General features: G+C 62.5%; 3 protein-coding genes across 7 annotated transcripts; all 3 read left to right on the top strand.

Annotated features, from left to right (window-relative positions):
• The first annotated feature begins 438 nt into the window (after window positions 1-438).
• Window positions 439-5592, top strand: MAZ (MYC associated zinc finger protein). Of its 5 annotated transcripts, XM_047780105.1 has the most exons (7): window positions 439-575; window positions 1204-1290; window positions 1364-2220; window positions 2646-2709; window positions 2988-3159; window positions 3977-4201; window positions 4498-4632. In XM_047780105.1, exons 1-6 carry the CDS (start codon window positions 540-542, stop codon window positions 4177-4179), a joined length of 1419 nt encoding a protein of 472 aa, XP_047636061.1. In that variant the 5' UTR covers window positions 439-539; the 3' UTR covers window positions 4180-4201; window positions 4498-4632. The 5 variants fall into 5 exon arrangements, with proteins under 5 accessions (XP_047636061.1, XP_047636062.1, XP_047636060.1 ...); XM_047780106.1 differs by lacking the exon at window positions 3977-4201 and having other exon boundaries at window positions 4498-5592; XM_047780103.1 differs by lacking the exon at window positions 439-575 and having other exon boundaries at window positions 1046-1290.
• Window positions 5593-6731: 1139 nt separating this feature from the next.
• On the top strand, window positions 6732-10513 carry PRRT2 (proline rich transmembrane protein 2). The gene is made up of 3 exons (XM_047780108.1): window positions 6732-6866; window positions 7559-8535; window positions 8946-10513. The coding sequence occupies exons 2-3, from the start codon at window positions 7627-7629 to the stop codon at window positions 9138-9140; spliced, it is 1104 nt and encodes a 367-aa protein (XP_047636064.1). The 5' UTR covers window positions 6732-6866; window positions 7559-7626; the 3' UTR covers window positions 9141-10513.
• A 137-nt stretch (window positions 10514-10650) lies between these two features.
• PAGR1 (PAXIP1 associated glutamate rich protein 1) lies at window positions 10651-14647 on the top strand. Its single transcript, XM_047780110.1, has 3 exons — window positions 10651-11674; window positions 11836-11918; window positions 14231-14647. The coding sequence occupies exons 1-3, from the start codon at window positions 11193-11195 to the stop codon at window positions 14428-14430; spliced, it is 765 nt and encodes a 254-aa protein (XP_047636066.1). The 5' UTR covers window positions 10651-11192; the 3' UTR covers window positions 14431-14647.
• Window positions 14648-14701: the final 54 nt, after the last annotated feature.

Raw genomic sequence — 14701 nt, forward strand, 5'->3', positions numbered from 1 at the left:
TAGGCGGGCGCGCGCTTAGAGATTGACCCCGCCCCGTTCGTACCCCAGGCGCGCGCTCCCCTTTTCTCCCGCTCGGCAACGACGGCGAGTTTGCGCGCGTGCGCGCGAAATAACGGCCGCTGGCGGAGGGAGAAGGGGGGTGGAATCTTTGAGGGGGGGAAGAGAAGCCTCCCCGTCTCCCGCGCGCCCACCACCTGCGCCATCGTCAGCCAATCAGCGGCCGTCTCAGGGGTCTCGCGCTTGGGGCGACTCCGGCTGCCGGGTGGCTCCCCCGTCCCTCCTCCCGCCAGAGTCCCTCTCGTACCTTCCCCCTCCCGCTGGCCTCGCGCGCGCTCGCGCCCGCTCCAGCCTCTTGTGTGTCCTCGCGCCCCCCGCCCGCCCTCCCCGCGCGCAGTGTGCTCCGCTCCCCCCACCCTCCTCCTCCTCCCCCCTCCCTCCCGCCCCGCGCGCCTCCTCCCCGGGTTCCCCCTCCCCCACCGCCGCCTCCTCCTCCTCCCGCCCCAGGGTGAGCGCGAGCCACCTCCCTCCCTCCCTCCGCCATGGATCCCGGCAACTGGAGCAGCTTCATCTTCCAGGTAACAACCCCCTCCCCCCGCCCCCACCCCCCCCTTCCCACACCCCCTCCCGCCCGCCCTCCCTCCCGTCCCACCCCCCCCTCCGCGCGCCCGGTGCGCGCGCAGCTGTCCCCCTCCCTCCCTCGCGCCCTCCCCCGCCCTCCCCGAGGCGCCGGCTGGGCGCGCGCGCGGCGGGGGCCGAGGCTGCTCCCTCGCTCCCCCCACCCCGCCCCGCCAGGCTCCAACCGCCGCCGCCGCCGCCGCCGCCCGGGCCCCCGCCCCCGGCCCCCGGCCCCGCGGGGCCTCCCGCCCCCCACCCAGGGGGCGTCGCCGCCGCCGTCGCCGCCGCGTTCCGCGGCCCGCCAGGCGCCCTCCTTCCCTCCCTCCCGCCGGCCGGGGTGCGCGGGCGGCGGGGCGGCCCGCGGGCCATGCGTTCGGCGCGGCCCAGCCCGGCCGGCCGGGGGCGGCGCCCCGAGCCCGGGCCCCGCGCGGCCCGCGCCCCCGGCCCCCGCTGAGCCCCGGGGGCCCCGCCGTGGCCGAGGCCATGTTCCCCGTGTTCCCTTGCACGCTGCTGGCCCCCCCCTTCCCCGTGCTGGGCCTGGACTCCCGGGGGGTGGGCGGCCTCATGAACTCCTTCCCGCCACCTCAGGGTCACGCCCAGAACCCCCTGCAGGTCGGGGCTGAGCTCCAGTCCCGCTTCTTTGCCTCCCAGGGCTGCGCCCAGAGTCCATTCCAGGTGAGTAGGGGCCGGCCGGGCCGGGAGGGCGCCGATTCGCGGCCGCGGCCCACACGGCGCCTTGTCTTCGCAGGCCGCGCCGGCGCCCCCACCCACGCCCCAGGCCCCGGCGGCCGAGCCCCTCCAGGTGGACTTGCTCCCGGTTCTCGCCGCCGCCCAGGAGTCCGCCGCGGCCGCGGCTGCCGCTGCTGCTGCCGCCGCCGCCGCCGCCGTTGCTGCTGCGCCCCCGGCCCCGGCCGCCGCCTCCACTGTGGACACAGCGGCTCTGAAGCAGCCCCCGGCGCCCCCTCCGCCGCCCCCGCCAGTGTCGGCGCCCGCCGCGGAGGCCGCGCCCCCTGTCTCTGCCGCCACCATCGCCGCAGCCGCGGCCACCGCCGTCGTAGCCCCAACCTCGACGGTCGCCGTGGCCCCGGTTGCATCTGCCTTGGAGAAGAAGACAAAGAGCAAGGGGCCCTACATCTGTGCTCTGTGCGCCAAGGAGTTCAAGAACGGCTACAACCTCCGGAGGCACGAGGCCATCCACACGGGAGCCAAAGCCGGCCGGGTCCCCTCGGGTGCTATGAAGATGCCCACCATGGTGCCCCTGAGCCTCCTGAGCGTGCCCCAGCTGAGCGGGGCAGGCGGGGGAGGGGGAGAAGCTGGTGCCGGCGGCGGAGCGGCCGCAGTGGCCGCCGGCGGCGTGGTCACCACGACCGCCTCGGGAAAGCGCATCCGGAAGAACCACGCCTGCGAGATGTGCGGCAAGGCCTTCCGCGACGTCTACCACCTGAACCGACACAAGCTGTCGCACTCGGACGAGAAGCCCTACCAGTGCCCGGTGTGCCAGCAGCGCTTCAAGCGCAAGGACCGCATGAGCTACCACGTGCGCTCACATGACGGCGCTGTGCACAAGCCCTACAACTGCTCCCACTGTGGCAAGAGCTTCTCCCGGTGTGCACAGGGCCTCGGCCGCCCACTGGGCGGGCGGGCGGGTGGGGAGGGAGGGCCGGCCTGCGATGGAGGTGGCCTGGCCTTGGCTGGTTGGGAGGGAGGGTGGCTTCCGAGGAGGAGGACGGGGAGCCACTCCCTGGGAGGAGGGAGGAAAGCCTCTCCTGGTTACCAGGGAGCAGGGGGTGGTACTTAGCAGAGGAGGTGGGTCCTTGGGTTGTAGGAGAGCTTCGCGTGGGAGGAGGACCAGGCAGCTCTGCGCGCGCGAGAGGAGGGATCTCCTGCCTGCCCGGGACTCTGAAGCCCTGGGCTCGGGAGGCATTGCAGGGACCTACGGAGAGGCCTGATGTACTAACAAGTTAGGCAGACGGGGTGGGGGGGCATCTCCACACTCAAGACCCCTAACCCCAGCCCCCACGTATCCCCAGGCCGGATCACCTCAACAGTCACGTCAGACAAGTGCACTCAACAGAACGGCCCTTCAAATGTGAGGTAGGAAGCCCGCCCCCCACCCCCGTCCTGGGTTTCATGATTTTGATCCTCATTGTAGTTGTCTGAGTTCAGCCTCTCAGACCCCCTTTTTCTCTCTCTTCTTTTTGCTTTTTCACTCCATTTTCTCATCCCTTCTTCAAGGCCTGGTCATCTCACTCTCATTTCCTACAGATCAAAGGTCCCCAAGGCTCTGATTCCTTTAACCTCTTGCCCCCCTCTCCCCACTCCCCAAAGCTTTAACTCTCCTGACACCCCCCACGCCCCTCCCCCCTCCCCAGAAATGTGAGGCAGCTTTTGCTACGAAGGATCGGCTGCGGGCCCACACAGTACGACACGAGGAGAAGGTGCCATGTCATGTGTGTGGCAAGATGTTGAGCTCGGCTTATATTTCGGACCACATGAAGGTTCACAGCCAGGGCCCTCACCATGTCTGTGAGCTCTGCAACAAAGGTACATGCTGAGAGATGTCGGGAGGGCCAGGGACAAAGGGTGGGGACAAAACCAGAGGCCCCTCCACAGACATGGGTTAAAGGTGCTGTAGGCAAGAGCTCGTGGCATTTAGAGCCCTTTAGGGAGCAAACGAAGCGCCGTTGGGACGACTGCATAGCATATCGCTAAGTTCTAAGAGGTCATGGCTGGAGGAGATGATCTGCCAGAAAGAGTCAACTTCTGGGTGTGTGTGGGGAGGTAGGGGCGGGAGGACACGACTGCTCTGGGCAAGGAGTGGTCGAGAGAGTCAGTTCCCAAGGGTCAGAAGGCAGGGTTTCAGCCGTGCAGCCACAAGTTCTTGGCTTCAGCTCCTGGGGTAAGTGGGGTACACTGGCAGGGGGTTAACAAGCCCTCGCCCTGTCCTGGTAGCAGAGAAAGCTGCTCTTAAACAGATTCACTTCTTATACGGAGGAACTGGTCTGAGACAAGATGGGGCCCAGGAGGGAGGGGACACAGCCGTCTCTGCTGAGGGTCAACTCCAAGTGGCTAGGAATCAGTGTCCTGTCACCCCGGGAGAGATCTCCTGGCCACAGAGAGTGGGTTCTGTGGATACCAAGGTCCAGAAGCCAACACCATTCAGCCAGTTCCCAAGCTCAGGGAGGGGCTGTACCCTCTAGTCCCCAGCAGAGTAGTTGGCCCCAGGTTATCCAGGATGAGGTGGGAGGAGGACAGGGCCATCTGAGGAGGGCATCCCCAGCCCAGGAGAACAACCCCGTCTCTGGGGTCTCCGCCTGGCTGACCCCCATCCCCCCATCCCAATCCACCCCCCCCCCCATAGGCTTCACCACGGCAGCATACCTGCGCATCCACGCGGTGAAGGACCATGGGCTCCAGGCCCCGCGGGCTGACCGCATCCTGTGCAAGCTGTGCAGCGTGCACTGCAAGACCCCTGCCCAGCTGGCCGGCCACATGCAGACCCATCTGGGGGGGGCCGCCCCCCCTGTCCCGGGAGATGCCCCCCAGCCACAGCCCACCTGCTGAGGGGGACCCCCGCACCCACCAGGCAAGGCGCGGGGCATGGCTGGGGGGGTGGGATGGGGTGCGCGGGACAAGGGGGTTCAGAGGGCCCAATAGGGGATCTCAGGAAGGTGAGGGATGCCCATCTGTCCCCCAAGTTAGGGATATTTCTGGGAGCAGGGAGGGCCCTTTCAGGAGAACTGGGTCAGGCTGTAGGCCGCAACCTCAGGGGACCAGACAGGAAGTGAGCAACGGCTGTGTCCCAGGGGAGGGTGTCTGGAGAGAGGGGCATGGCTCTTGCCATTCAGATCGCACTGTGATCCGGTGTTTCTCACTGTGCAGGTACAGGTGAGGTCTGTCCGATGGCGGCGGCAGCAGCAGCAGCAGCGGCGGCGGCAGCGGCAGCAGTGGCAGCCCCTCCCACAGCTGTGGGCTCCCTCTCGGGGGCCGAGGGGGTGCCTGTGAGCTCTCAGCCACTTCCCTCCCAGCCCTGGTGAGCTCCAAGTTGGTGGGGGGAGAGGGGAGAATGGAGTAAAGTCCCTTGGTACCGTCTCCTCTTCCCTCTCTTTTCCCACCAACTCCTCACTACTTCCCCACCAAGCAAGGAGCCTCCTGAAGGAAAGGAGGAAGAAATGTTTTCTTAGGGGAATTCGCTAGGTTTTAACGATTTGTTTCTCCTGCTCCTCTTTTCTCCCTATCAGACCTGACCCCACACACACCTGTTCCCTTGGTTGTGTTGAAGCCCCCTGGACAGTGGGCAGGGGTGGCAGAGGACAGGAGTGGCCACTGCCCTCACCCCCTCTCCTCTCTGCAACCCTCTGCCCTGCCCTTCCAGGGATTTGTGAGCCTTCTCCCTCCACGGTCCTTCTTGCTCTCCTCCTTCCAGTGCCCCCCTACTGTCTGCTGCCCCTCCCTGGGGAGTTGGTGCTTTTTTTTTTTCCAGGGGGGAGGGAGGAGAGGAAGGAGGGAAATCAAGGATTCTGTCCCAGAGAGGGGGGGAGAGGTGTGAGATGTGCGAAGGGGCAGGAGCAGGGAAGGCCAAGTTTGTACCTTCGTGAGGTGGGGTGGTTTGGGGTCAGGCCCTAAACATCATCCTCCTTGAGAATCTGTCAGGGGAAAACAAGTCAAGGGGAGCAAAAGAAGGAGCCACTAGGGCCAGAGGCAGGACAAGAGATGGAACCTTAGGGGGGCAGGGTAAATGGGGGGATCCAGGGCCTAGAGGTGCTTCCTGGGGGTGGGGGGATGCAGCCGCAGTGTCTCCCCTTCCCTCTTCCACCCCAGCTCCAGCCCTGGTCTTTTCTTTTCATTCCTCTCCCCCACGACTGAAGCTGTGGCCCTGGCCATGTCATCGTGTTCCTGTGTCCCCTGCATGTTCCCCACCCTTCACCCCCTCCTTTTGCGCGGACCCCATTACAATAAATTTTAAATAAAAACCTGTCTCAGACTCCAGTGAATGAATTGTTCTCACCAAGCCCCTTGTTGCCACCCCCAGGGAGACCGTAGGCCTCTTGTCAATCCCAGTCTGGCTCTGCCCTGTGCAGCTCTCGGGCTTTGGCTCCTCCCTCCCCAGAGGCGGCACAGGTGGCTGCAGTCCAGATAAAGGGTGCGGCTGAGGCTCTCCGTGGAGGGCGAGTTCCAGGACTCCCAGGTCTCTGGGGAATGCCCAGCCTGGACAGGCCCGGAATAGCCCCTGGAGGCTCGAAGAGGCCTGGGTCGGGAACCCAAGCGGTCGCTGGGTGTAAACGCTGCGTTCCCCCATCCAGAGCCCTCGCCTGCTGCTCAGACCCCAGCCAAATACCTGCACACCCTTACGAGGCCCTGAGACGGGATAGTGGGTGATGTAGCTGCAGAAAGGCTGGGCAGGTCTGAGCCCTAAGCCCGGGAACAATGAGGTTGAGAATAAAAACTCCACTTTCTCTTCATTCTTGGTGTGGTCCAACCCGCTTTTACTCGGGCTCCTCTGCCCGAGCCCCCTCCTGCTGCTCCGGCCCGCCCCTGTAGCCTCTACCCTGCCTGCCCCTTGGAATTCCCTTCCCTGTCCCGGCTCTGACTCTTCCGGGGACCCTTTTCTGGAGCCTTTCAGTACCCACTTCTTCTGCTGCTGTTTCCTTGGAGGTAGAGGGACTTCCCGTTCTGCAGGCTCCCTTCTCTTGGAAACCCCACCCTGCTCATCTGCAGCCTCCCAAGTTTTACTTCGTTTCTCTCCCCTTCTTTCTGCTTCTAGAGGTGCCTCCAGCCGATCCCGCCTGTCTCGCTTGGTCCTGCCTTGCCTCGCAGACCCTTCTCCGTTTCCCCCAACCCCCCGGCCTCTGCCAGGACCCCCGGTGACCGTTGGCGGGAGGGGCCCGGGGCTTGGGAAGGGGGCACCCCCAGGAGGCGCGCGTGGGAAGGGCCGGGGATCCGGCGCGAGTGGTCCCCCGGCCGGTTGCCCAGGTAACGCGGGGCCTGGCACGCGTGGCTCCCTCCGCTAGCCGGGAGGGGCGGGAGGCGTGCAAGGGGCGGGGGCGGTGCGCGGCTGCGAAGCGTAGGGGAGGGGACCTGAGAGGAGGGGAGGGAGAGACGAGCGGAGGGGAGGGGAGACCCGCCGCCTCCCTCCTTCCCTCCCTCCCTCGCTGACTTGCTCCCTCCCGGGCTGCGGCTGCTGCAACCGCGGCGGCGGCGGTGGCGGTGGCGGCGGCAGCAGCGGGAGCAGTCTGGAGGCCGGCGTCGAGGTGAGACGGGGATGGGCTGAGGCTGCGGGGAGGAAGTGGACGGACAGACCGCGGACGCCGGGAGGGCTGTGCGGGAATGCGGGCGCCTGGCGAACTCCGGCTCGTGGTGCTGGGCGCGCCACGCCAGTGGGAGGAGGCGGTGCCGGTCCCCTGGGGGCAAGGGAATCCCTGGGAGAGGGGCTGGGAAGGGGCTCAGAGGAGATGCCCAAGTCCCCCAGGGAGGGGCGGGGGCGTCTGCGCCCCAAACGCGCAGCAGGAAAAGCGCACCGGCTGGGCGCCCACGGAAGGGGGGGAGGACGCAGAGGGAGTGGAACGCCCGTATCGGGTCCTCGCCCAGTCTAGTCTGCCTGTGGGAGTGTATGGGTCTCTGGACAGCTTGTTGATGTGGGGGATGCTGTGGCATCTGCAGGATCCAAGACGCTGGGTCTTGTTGGGTGGATCCAAGAAGAGACCACGGTGAGGGTCTTGTTTACAAAAGGGTTAATCTGCCCAAGGCTCTCCAACCAGAAGGCTGCGCGGAGCACTCTTCCCCAGGGATGTCCCACCCGAAGGCAAAGGAAACCCCAACTTTTCTTCCTTTCCCCAGAGGCAGCCCCAGGCTGGCCCTGAGACAGGAGCATCGCCCTCCTGGGCTGCAGTGCTGAGAGCCACCTCTGCCCTCCTCACACCAAGCCTGTCTCCTCCTCTTCCAGGATTTGCTGCTGTCTCTGCTGCTCCATCCTTCTTCCCACAGCGGCCCTCTCCTCTCTCCTAGCTCAAGATGGCAGCCAGCAGCCCGGAGGTCTCTGAGATGAAAGGGGCAGAGGAGGGTGCCCAGACCCAGGGAGAAGGGCCCGGCCATTCTGAAGATGGAACCGGCCCTCCCCAGGCCCCAGCTGGGGTCCCAGATGAGCCAGAGACCCTGCCGCCAGGCCCAGACATCACTGGGGCCCCTGTGGACTCAGAGCCCGAGGCTGGGCTGGCTCCAGAAACCACAGAGACCCCAACTGGGGCCCCAGAAGCAGCTCAGGCCACAGACCTCAGCGCCAACCCAGGAGGGGAATCAAAGGCCAACTCCAGCCCCGAAGAAACACGCCAAGAGCTAGCATCCAAACCAGAAGTGAGCAAAGAGGCCACTGCAGACCAGGGGACCCACCTGGAACCTGCAGCCCCACTCGAGCCAGCCTCAGAGCCTGCCCCCCAGCTGGACCCCCAGTCAGTCCCTCAGCCAGACCCCCAGCCAGCTTCCCAGCCCACCTCCACACCAGTCCTTCAGCCAGAGCCACCGACCCAGGAGGACCCCACCCCTGAGGTCCTGACGGAGAGTGGGGGGGAAAAGCAGGAGAATGGGGCTGTGGTTCCCCTGCAGGCTGGGGATGGGGATGGGGAAGAGGGTCCAGCCCCCCATCCTCACTCACCACCCTCAACAAAAACCCCCCCAGCCAATGGGGCTCCACCCCGCGTGCTACAGCAGCTGGTGGAGGAGGATCGAATAGGAAGGGCTCACGGGGGCCGCCCGGGATCTCCTCGGGGCAGCCTGAGCCGCCACCCTAGTTCCCAGCTGGCAGGGTCTGGGGTGGAGGGGGGTGAAGGCACCCAGAAACCTCGGGACTACATCATCCTCGCCATCCTGTCCTGCTTCTGCCCCATGTGGCCTGTCAACATCGTGGCCTTCGCTTATGCCGTCATGGTGAGCCCCACGGGACCCTGGCCCCGGCCTGCTGTGGCTCCCAGCTTCCTGCCAGGGCTGGGACCAGGCCCCAGGAGGAACCCTGCCTTCCCTCCCCGCCTCTCTGCATGGACCTCACGTCCCAATTCCAGGGCCTTTGCTTGCCTAGCAGCCCCCCCAACCCCCCTCCCACCTCAGGACTTCACCTTCTGAGCCCTTCCCTTTCTGGTGGGAGGGACCTCCAGACATGTCACACAACCTTACTGACCTGTGCCCTCCCTCCTGCTGCCTCTCCAATCTCCCGCCTCCCTTCACCACTGGCCACCGGCTGACCTGTCTCCTCGGGACGACTCTTGCACCTGCTCCCTGCTGGGCTGGTTTCTCCTGACCTGGGTGGATGCCCACCCCCCCACCCCTCACCCTAACCCCAGTCCCGGAACAGCCTGCAGCAGGGGGACGTGGATGGCGCCCAGCGTCTGGGTCGCGTGGCCAAGCTCTTAAGCATCGTGGCGCTGGTAGGGGGGGTCCTTATCATCATCGCCTCCTGCGTCATCAACTTGGGCGGTGAGTGGGGGTCTGGGACAGGCCGGGAGGAATGGAAGGGTTGGCAAGGGCAGCTTTACTAACCCCTGCCCCTGCTCTCTCCTGTCTGTCTGTCTTCCCGACTTATTTGTCTCTCCTTGTCTCCCCCTCCCCGCCCCGCCCGTCTCTGTCTGTCCCTCCCTCTCCTCTCCCACAGTGTATAAGTGAGGGGCTCTGCCCTGCATTCCAAGACTTTTTTTTCCTGTTGGGAGCTGCCTTGGGCCCATCCTCCCCTTGGGGGGGAGCCCAATCCATGGCCCAGGCCCGCACCCATAGGGACCAATGGAGCCTGAGCAGCCTTGTTTACAGCTTCTTTCCTGCTCCTGCATCCTGCCAGGCTCCTCTGCCAACCGTAGGCTTCCCTGTTCCCTGCTCTGTGTCCAACCTCCCTGCACTTTTGCCTGCCTCCCCTCCAGCCTCTTGGCTTCCCTACCCCTGCACTTCTGGAAACCTCCCTGCACTTCTGGAAACCTTGCACTTCTGGAAACCTCCCTGACCATCTCCCAGACTCTCTTTGCTCTCAGCCTTCCTGCATCTCTTGCGGCCTTCCTGCACTACACCCTCCCGAATCCCCTGCACCTCATCCCGGATCTCCATTTCCCAACTTTTTATTGTCTCAGCATCCCCCCCCCATTCCTCTCTTCCTTCCCTTCCTCATTCATCTCCCCTTCCCTCTCCACACCCTCCACCCCCTTCCTCTTCCTGCCTCCTCATCTCCCCTCTGCATCCTCTCCTCCACCCTCCTCCACCGTTTATTCTGCAAAAACTCCAGCTCTTAGATCAGGCTGGGGGAGGGGAGCGGTGTCTGGAGAGGGCTCCCTAGCCCGGGCTCGCGACTGTTCTCTGCAGGGACTACCCAGGCCCAGACACCCCCGGGGTGCCTCGGGGTCGCAGAGCTGGCAAGCCGGGCCTCGTTTGTAGATTTGTGCAGGGGTGGCGGGTACTGTTCCGAACAAGCACCTGGTAGAAGGGAGGGGCGAGGCTCTCGAACCCTCCCCTGTCGGCCCGAGCAGACCTGCTCCGCCTGGGCTTTTTAACCCAGTCGGTTTGTTAAAGGCGTCGCGGCCGGAGTCATTCACGTGCTTTGTAACTGTAACAACAGAAAAAATTGGACCAAAGCTCCCAGCTGCAGGGAGCAAAGAAGGGGCGGAGAGAGCTGCGATTATTTTCTAAGAGGACGAGAGAGGTTTGTTGCACGCGACAGTTCACTGGGGAGGCAGGGTCTGAGCCACAACGCGGTTCGGAGTTGTTTTGGTTTTGGTTTTTTTGTGTTTTTTTTAATATAAAAAAAAGCGTAGGGGAAAAACCTAAAAGTCTTTAAAAAAAAAAAAAAAAGGATACATCAAACTGATTCTCCCTTTTTGTATGCCGGATGCTGCATGAGTCTGAAACACCAATAAACGGAGACTGCATGATACTCGCCTCCAGCCTCAGTTGGTCCTTACGTGCTTGCGCCGCGGGGCCCGAGGTACAGCCTCCTATGGGGCACAACCTACTAGGTGGTTTGCGCATGCGCCACCCCCGTGGCCATCTTTACTGTGGGCCGAAGCCTATCGTTCCCGAGCGCCTACCTGCGCATGTGCAAGCCTCCCCTTGCTTTCCTCTCCCAAGTAGCTTTGACTAAAGCGGAGCCTCCCGCCCCGTATCTGTGCGCCTGCGTACTGTGACCCTGCGCGGCCCGGGAGGCGGGTCTTAGCTCCAGGTGCGTACGGCCGCTGAGGTGGGGGACCTTCGAGGTGTGGGGAGAGGACGCCGCATCCAGGTGTAGAGCGGGGCAGTGCGGAGGCGAGAAGAGCGGGTCCGCCCGTCTCCGGCTCGGAAAGTGGTTTCTGCCGCTCGCTGGAAACCTCGGAGTACCGGATCTCGATCTGTGGGGGGCGGGGTCCTTGGAGGGGACTGAGCGCCCCCTCCTGGGAACCGGTGGTCTGGTCGCGAGACCGCTGTTGGAGCCTGATTCGTTAGCGAAGCAGTCCCCGAACCCCGGGGTGATCCCTTTTTTTTGGGAGGGAGTGGAGGGAGAGAGGGGGCGCGGGGGGAATCCCCGGTTTAGTACTCCTGCATCTCCTGGCATCGCTGGGCCCCTTCCCTAGTGGCTTATGTCCCTTGTCCGGGGTCATGGAGACACGGCAGCCACCGCGGCGGCGCCTCTGTCTGAAGAAGGGGAAGTGACCTCCGGCCTCCAGGCTCTGGCCGTGGAGGACACCGGAGGCCCCTCTGCTCCGGCCGATAAAGCCGAGGAAGAGGGGGAAGGAGGCCGGGAGGAGGCCGAACATGAGGGGTCCGGGGCCGAGGAGGTGCAGGGAGAAGCCCCCAGCACTGAGGGGGAAGAGCCCGCCCAGGGAGACTCCGAGGACTGGTGCGTGCCCTGCAGCGATGAAGAGGTGGAGCTGCCTGCGGATGGGCAGCCCTGGATGCCACCTCCCTCCGAAATCCAACGGCTCTATGAACTGCTGGCTGCCCACGGTACCCTGGAGCTTCAGGCAGAGATCCTGCCCCGCCGACCACCTACGCCTGAGGCCCAGAGTGAAGAGGAAAGATCTGATGAGGAACCCGAGGCCAAAGAGGAGGAAGAGGAAAAGTGAGGACTGCTTCCTTGATGCCAGGAGGAAATAGGGAGGGAGGTGGGACCCAGGAGCATGGGAAGTGGAGGGAGGGGAAGAGCCCGCAGGCCCGGGAGAAGCACCAGTGGAGGTTTGGAAGCATCTCCCTCACCCTCCTCTCTCTCTCCACCTGTCCCAGGCCGCACATGCCCACAGAATTTGATTTTGATGATGAGCCAATGACACCAAAGGACTCCCTGATTGACCGGAGGCGCACCCCAGGTACAGACAAGAGTGGAGAATGGGGGGCGGGGGGGGGGGGGGGGCCTCTGTTCCCACTTACTCCGAAAGGGACTCCCTGAAAGAGGTCTTTGAGGCGTTCTCTGATGGCTTAGTGGCAAAGGACCCAGCATTGTCACTGCTTTGGCACAGGTTCGAACCTTGGCCTGGGAACTCCCACATTCCATGGGTGTGGTCAAAAAAAAAAGGCCTCTGTTTGGTTCCTTGGTAGCTACACAAATCATAGCTTCAGGGGAGAGCGTGCACTCAGTGGTTGCCATCCTTCCAGTCTAGGTGGTACCCAATCTTCTTTTAAAAGATTATCACAGGTAATTCCATCACATTTCCCATTCCTTTGGTCTCATTCCCCCCCCCCCCCCGCCCCCGCCCCAGAAGTCCGAGTCTTCCTGGTCATTATTATCTAGCTCCACATCCCTACGCTACTGCGTACACCTCCTAATCTGACCTAGCTTCCCATGCCTAGAGTTTACCCTCAGAGCCATTCTCTCTTTTGTGTGTGTGTGTGTGTGTGTGTTTTTAGGGCTGCATCTGCGGCATATGGAGGTTCCCAGGCTAGGGGGCAAATCAGAGCTATAGCTGCTGGCCTACACCACAGCCACAGCAACATGAGATCTAAGTCACATCTGGGACCTACACCACGGCTCATGGCAACACCGGATCCTTAGCCCACTGAGTGGGGCCAGGGATCGAACCCGAATCCTCATGGATACTAGTCAGGTTCGTTAACCGCTGAGCCAAGACGGGAACTCATCTCAGAGCCACTCTTGATTTCTCTCTCTTTTATGTCAACATTCAAACCAGCAGCAAGTCTTGTTAGGTCTGCCTCCACATTTCCAAATTCAGCTACTAGTCTCTGTCTTTAATGTGACACCCTGATCCAAGCCGTCTCTCTTTCAAAACGTAAGTCAGCTCAAATCTGTTTTAAATTTTTTTTAATTATTATTATTTTATTTTTAGGGCCTCAAGTGTGGCAAATGGAGGTTTCCAGGCTAGCGCCCCAATTGGAGCTGCAGCCCCTGGCCTACACCACAGCAACACGTGATCCGGCCACGTCTGCGACCTACACCACAGCTCACGGCAACACTGGATCCTTAACCCACTGAGCAAGGCCAGGGATCGAACCTGCAACCTCATGGTTCCTAGTAGGATTTGTTGCTGCTGTGCCACGACAGGAACTCCCAATTCTGTTTTAAATTCTCCGAAGGAGGAGTTCCTGCTTGGTGCAGTGGATTAAGAATCTGATTGCAGTGATTTGGTTCACTGGAGAGGGACGGGTTCAGTCCTGGGCCTGGTGCTCTGGGTTAAAGGATCGGGCGTTGCCTCAGCTGTGGTTTGGATTCAGTCCCTGAACTTCCATGTGCCATGGCTGCGGCCATTAAAAAAAAAGGAGTTCCCATTGTGGCTCATCAGAAATGAACCCGACTAGTATCCACGAGGATGTGGGTTTGACCCCTGGTCTTGCGCAGTTGGTTAAGGATCCGGTGTTGTTGTGAGCTGTGGTGTAGGTCGCAGATGTGGCTTGGATCCCGAATGGCTGTGGCTGTGGTATAGGCTGGCAGCTGTAGCTTTTGACCCCTAGCTTGGGAACTTCCATGTCCTGCACATGCAGCGGTAAAAAGCAAAAAAAAAAAAAAAAGTCTTCCAAAGGATTTTATTGCTGGGGTGTAAGAGCTTATCAAAATGAGAATCCAGGAGTTCCCGTCGTAGCTTAGTGGTTAATGAACCCAACTCTTATCCATGAGGACAGTTTCCATCCCTGGCTTTGCTAAGGATCCCAGCATTGCCAAGGCTGTGGTGTCGGCCGGCAGCTACAGCTCTGATTCGACCCCTCGCCTGGGAACCGCCATATACCGTGGGCGCGGCCCTAAAACAATTTAAAAAGAGAGAGAATCCAACACACACACTGCGCCCCCACCAAGGCTTCCATTTAAACAAAGAGATCCGTATCCCTTATCGTGATCTGCGAGTCATTTCTTGGGCCTCATCTTTCCTGTCTCCCCCAGTTCTGCATTTGCCCTTGAGCAGACCTCCCCGTTCCTGCCCTGGGGCTTTTGCACTTGCTGGTGCCTGCCTGGGCTGCTCTTCCCAGGTCTTCACATTACCGGCCCCTTCTCATACGTCCAGCCTTCACGGCCCACCCCATCTGAGGCCCCAGCCCTACACCGCAGCCCCTCCAGGACAGGCCTAGAAATCGCTCTGTTTCCCGAGCTCCTCGAGTGAGTCGTAAGATCCCAGGAAGGTCCGGGGCCCAGAACCTCAGTCGCGCCCACATTTCTCTCCTTCCCCTTCTGCAGGAAGCTCAGCCCGGAGCCAGAAACGGGAGGCCCGCCTGGACAAGGTCCTCTCGGACATGAAGCGACACAAGAAGCTGGAGGAGCAGATCCTCCGGACCGGCAGGGACCTCTTCAGCCTGGACGCAGCGGACGCCAGCCCCCCCAGCCCCGCGCTCCGGGCCTCGGGAAGTAGCCTCTTCCCCAGGCAGCGCAAGTACTGAGCGCCGCTGCCTTTAGGGTGCAGAGTCCTGACCTGCTGGCCCTCCCTCCCTACCCTGGGGGCGCTGGGGCACCTGGGAGGAGCAGAGACCCTGCGAGCTCCCAACACAGCACCTTACCAGAAAGAGGACATGTGTATGTGTGTGTGTGTTTTCTATGGAACCGTTGTTTGGACACCTGGGCTGAATTTTCTGAATCTAAAATAAAAAAAGAAAAGTAGCAGGTTATCTTCTCTTTAGAGGAGGAACTGCCGCTGGAGCACACGCAGGCCTG

This window comes from Phacochoerus africanus, chromosome 5 (assembly GCF_016906955.1).
Source record: "Phacochoerus africanus isolate WHEZ1 chromosome 5, ROS_Pafr_v1, whole genome shotgun sequence".
NCBI classification, from domain to species: Eukaryota; Metazoa; Chordata; class Mammalia; order Artiodactyla; family Suidae; genus Phacochoerus; species Phacochoerus africanus.

What these genes read in the sequence shown, in the direction of transcription:
- MAZ (XM_047780103.1), top strand. Translation starts at nt 1,099, where the DNA reads ATGTTCCCCGTGTTCCCTTGCACGCTGCTGGCCCCCCCCTTCCCCGTG. An exon ending in AACGGCCCTTCAAATGTGAG is followed by an intron (nt 2,710 to 2,987) that starts GTAGGAAGCCCG and finishes CCCCCTCCCCAG; the next exon opens with AAATGTGAGGCAGCTTTTGC. An exon ending in CTGTGAGCTCTGCAACAAAG is followed by an intron (nt 3,160 to 3,976) that starts GTACATGCTGAG and finishes CCCCCCCCATAG; the next exon opens with GCTTCACCACGGCAGCATAC.
- PRRT2 (XM_047780108.1), top strand. Translation starts at nt 7,627, where the DNA reads ATGGCAGCCAGCAGCCCGGAGGTCTCTGAGATGAAAGGGGCAGAGGAG. An exon ending in CCTTCGCTTATGCCGTCATG is followed by an intron (nt 8,536 to 8,945) that starts GTGAGCCCCACG and finishes CCCTAACCCCAG; the next exon opens with TCCCGGAACAGCCTGCAGCA.
- PAGR1 (XM_047780110.1), top strand. Translation starts at nt 11,193, where the DNA reads ATGTCCCTTGTCCGGGGTCATGGAGACACGGCAGCCACCGCGGCGGCG. An exon ending in AAAGAGGAGGAAGAGGAAAA is followed by an intron (nt 11,675 to 11,835) that starts GTGAGGACTGCT and finishes CACCTGTCCCAG; the next exon opens with GCCGCACATGCCCACAGAAT. An exon ending in TGACCGGAGGCGCACCCCAG is followed by an intron (nt 11,919 to 14,230) that starts GTACAGACAAGA and finishes CCCCTTCTGCAG; the next exon opens with GAAGCTCAGCCCGGAGCCAG.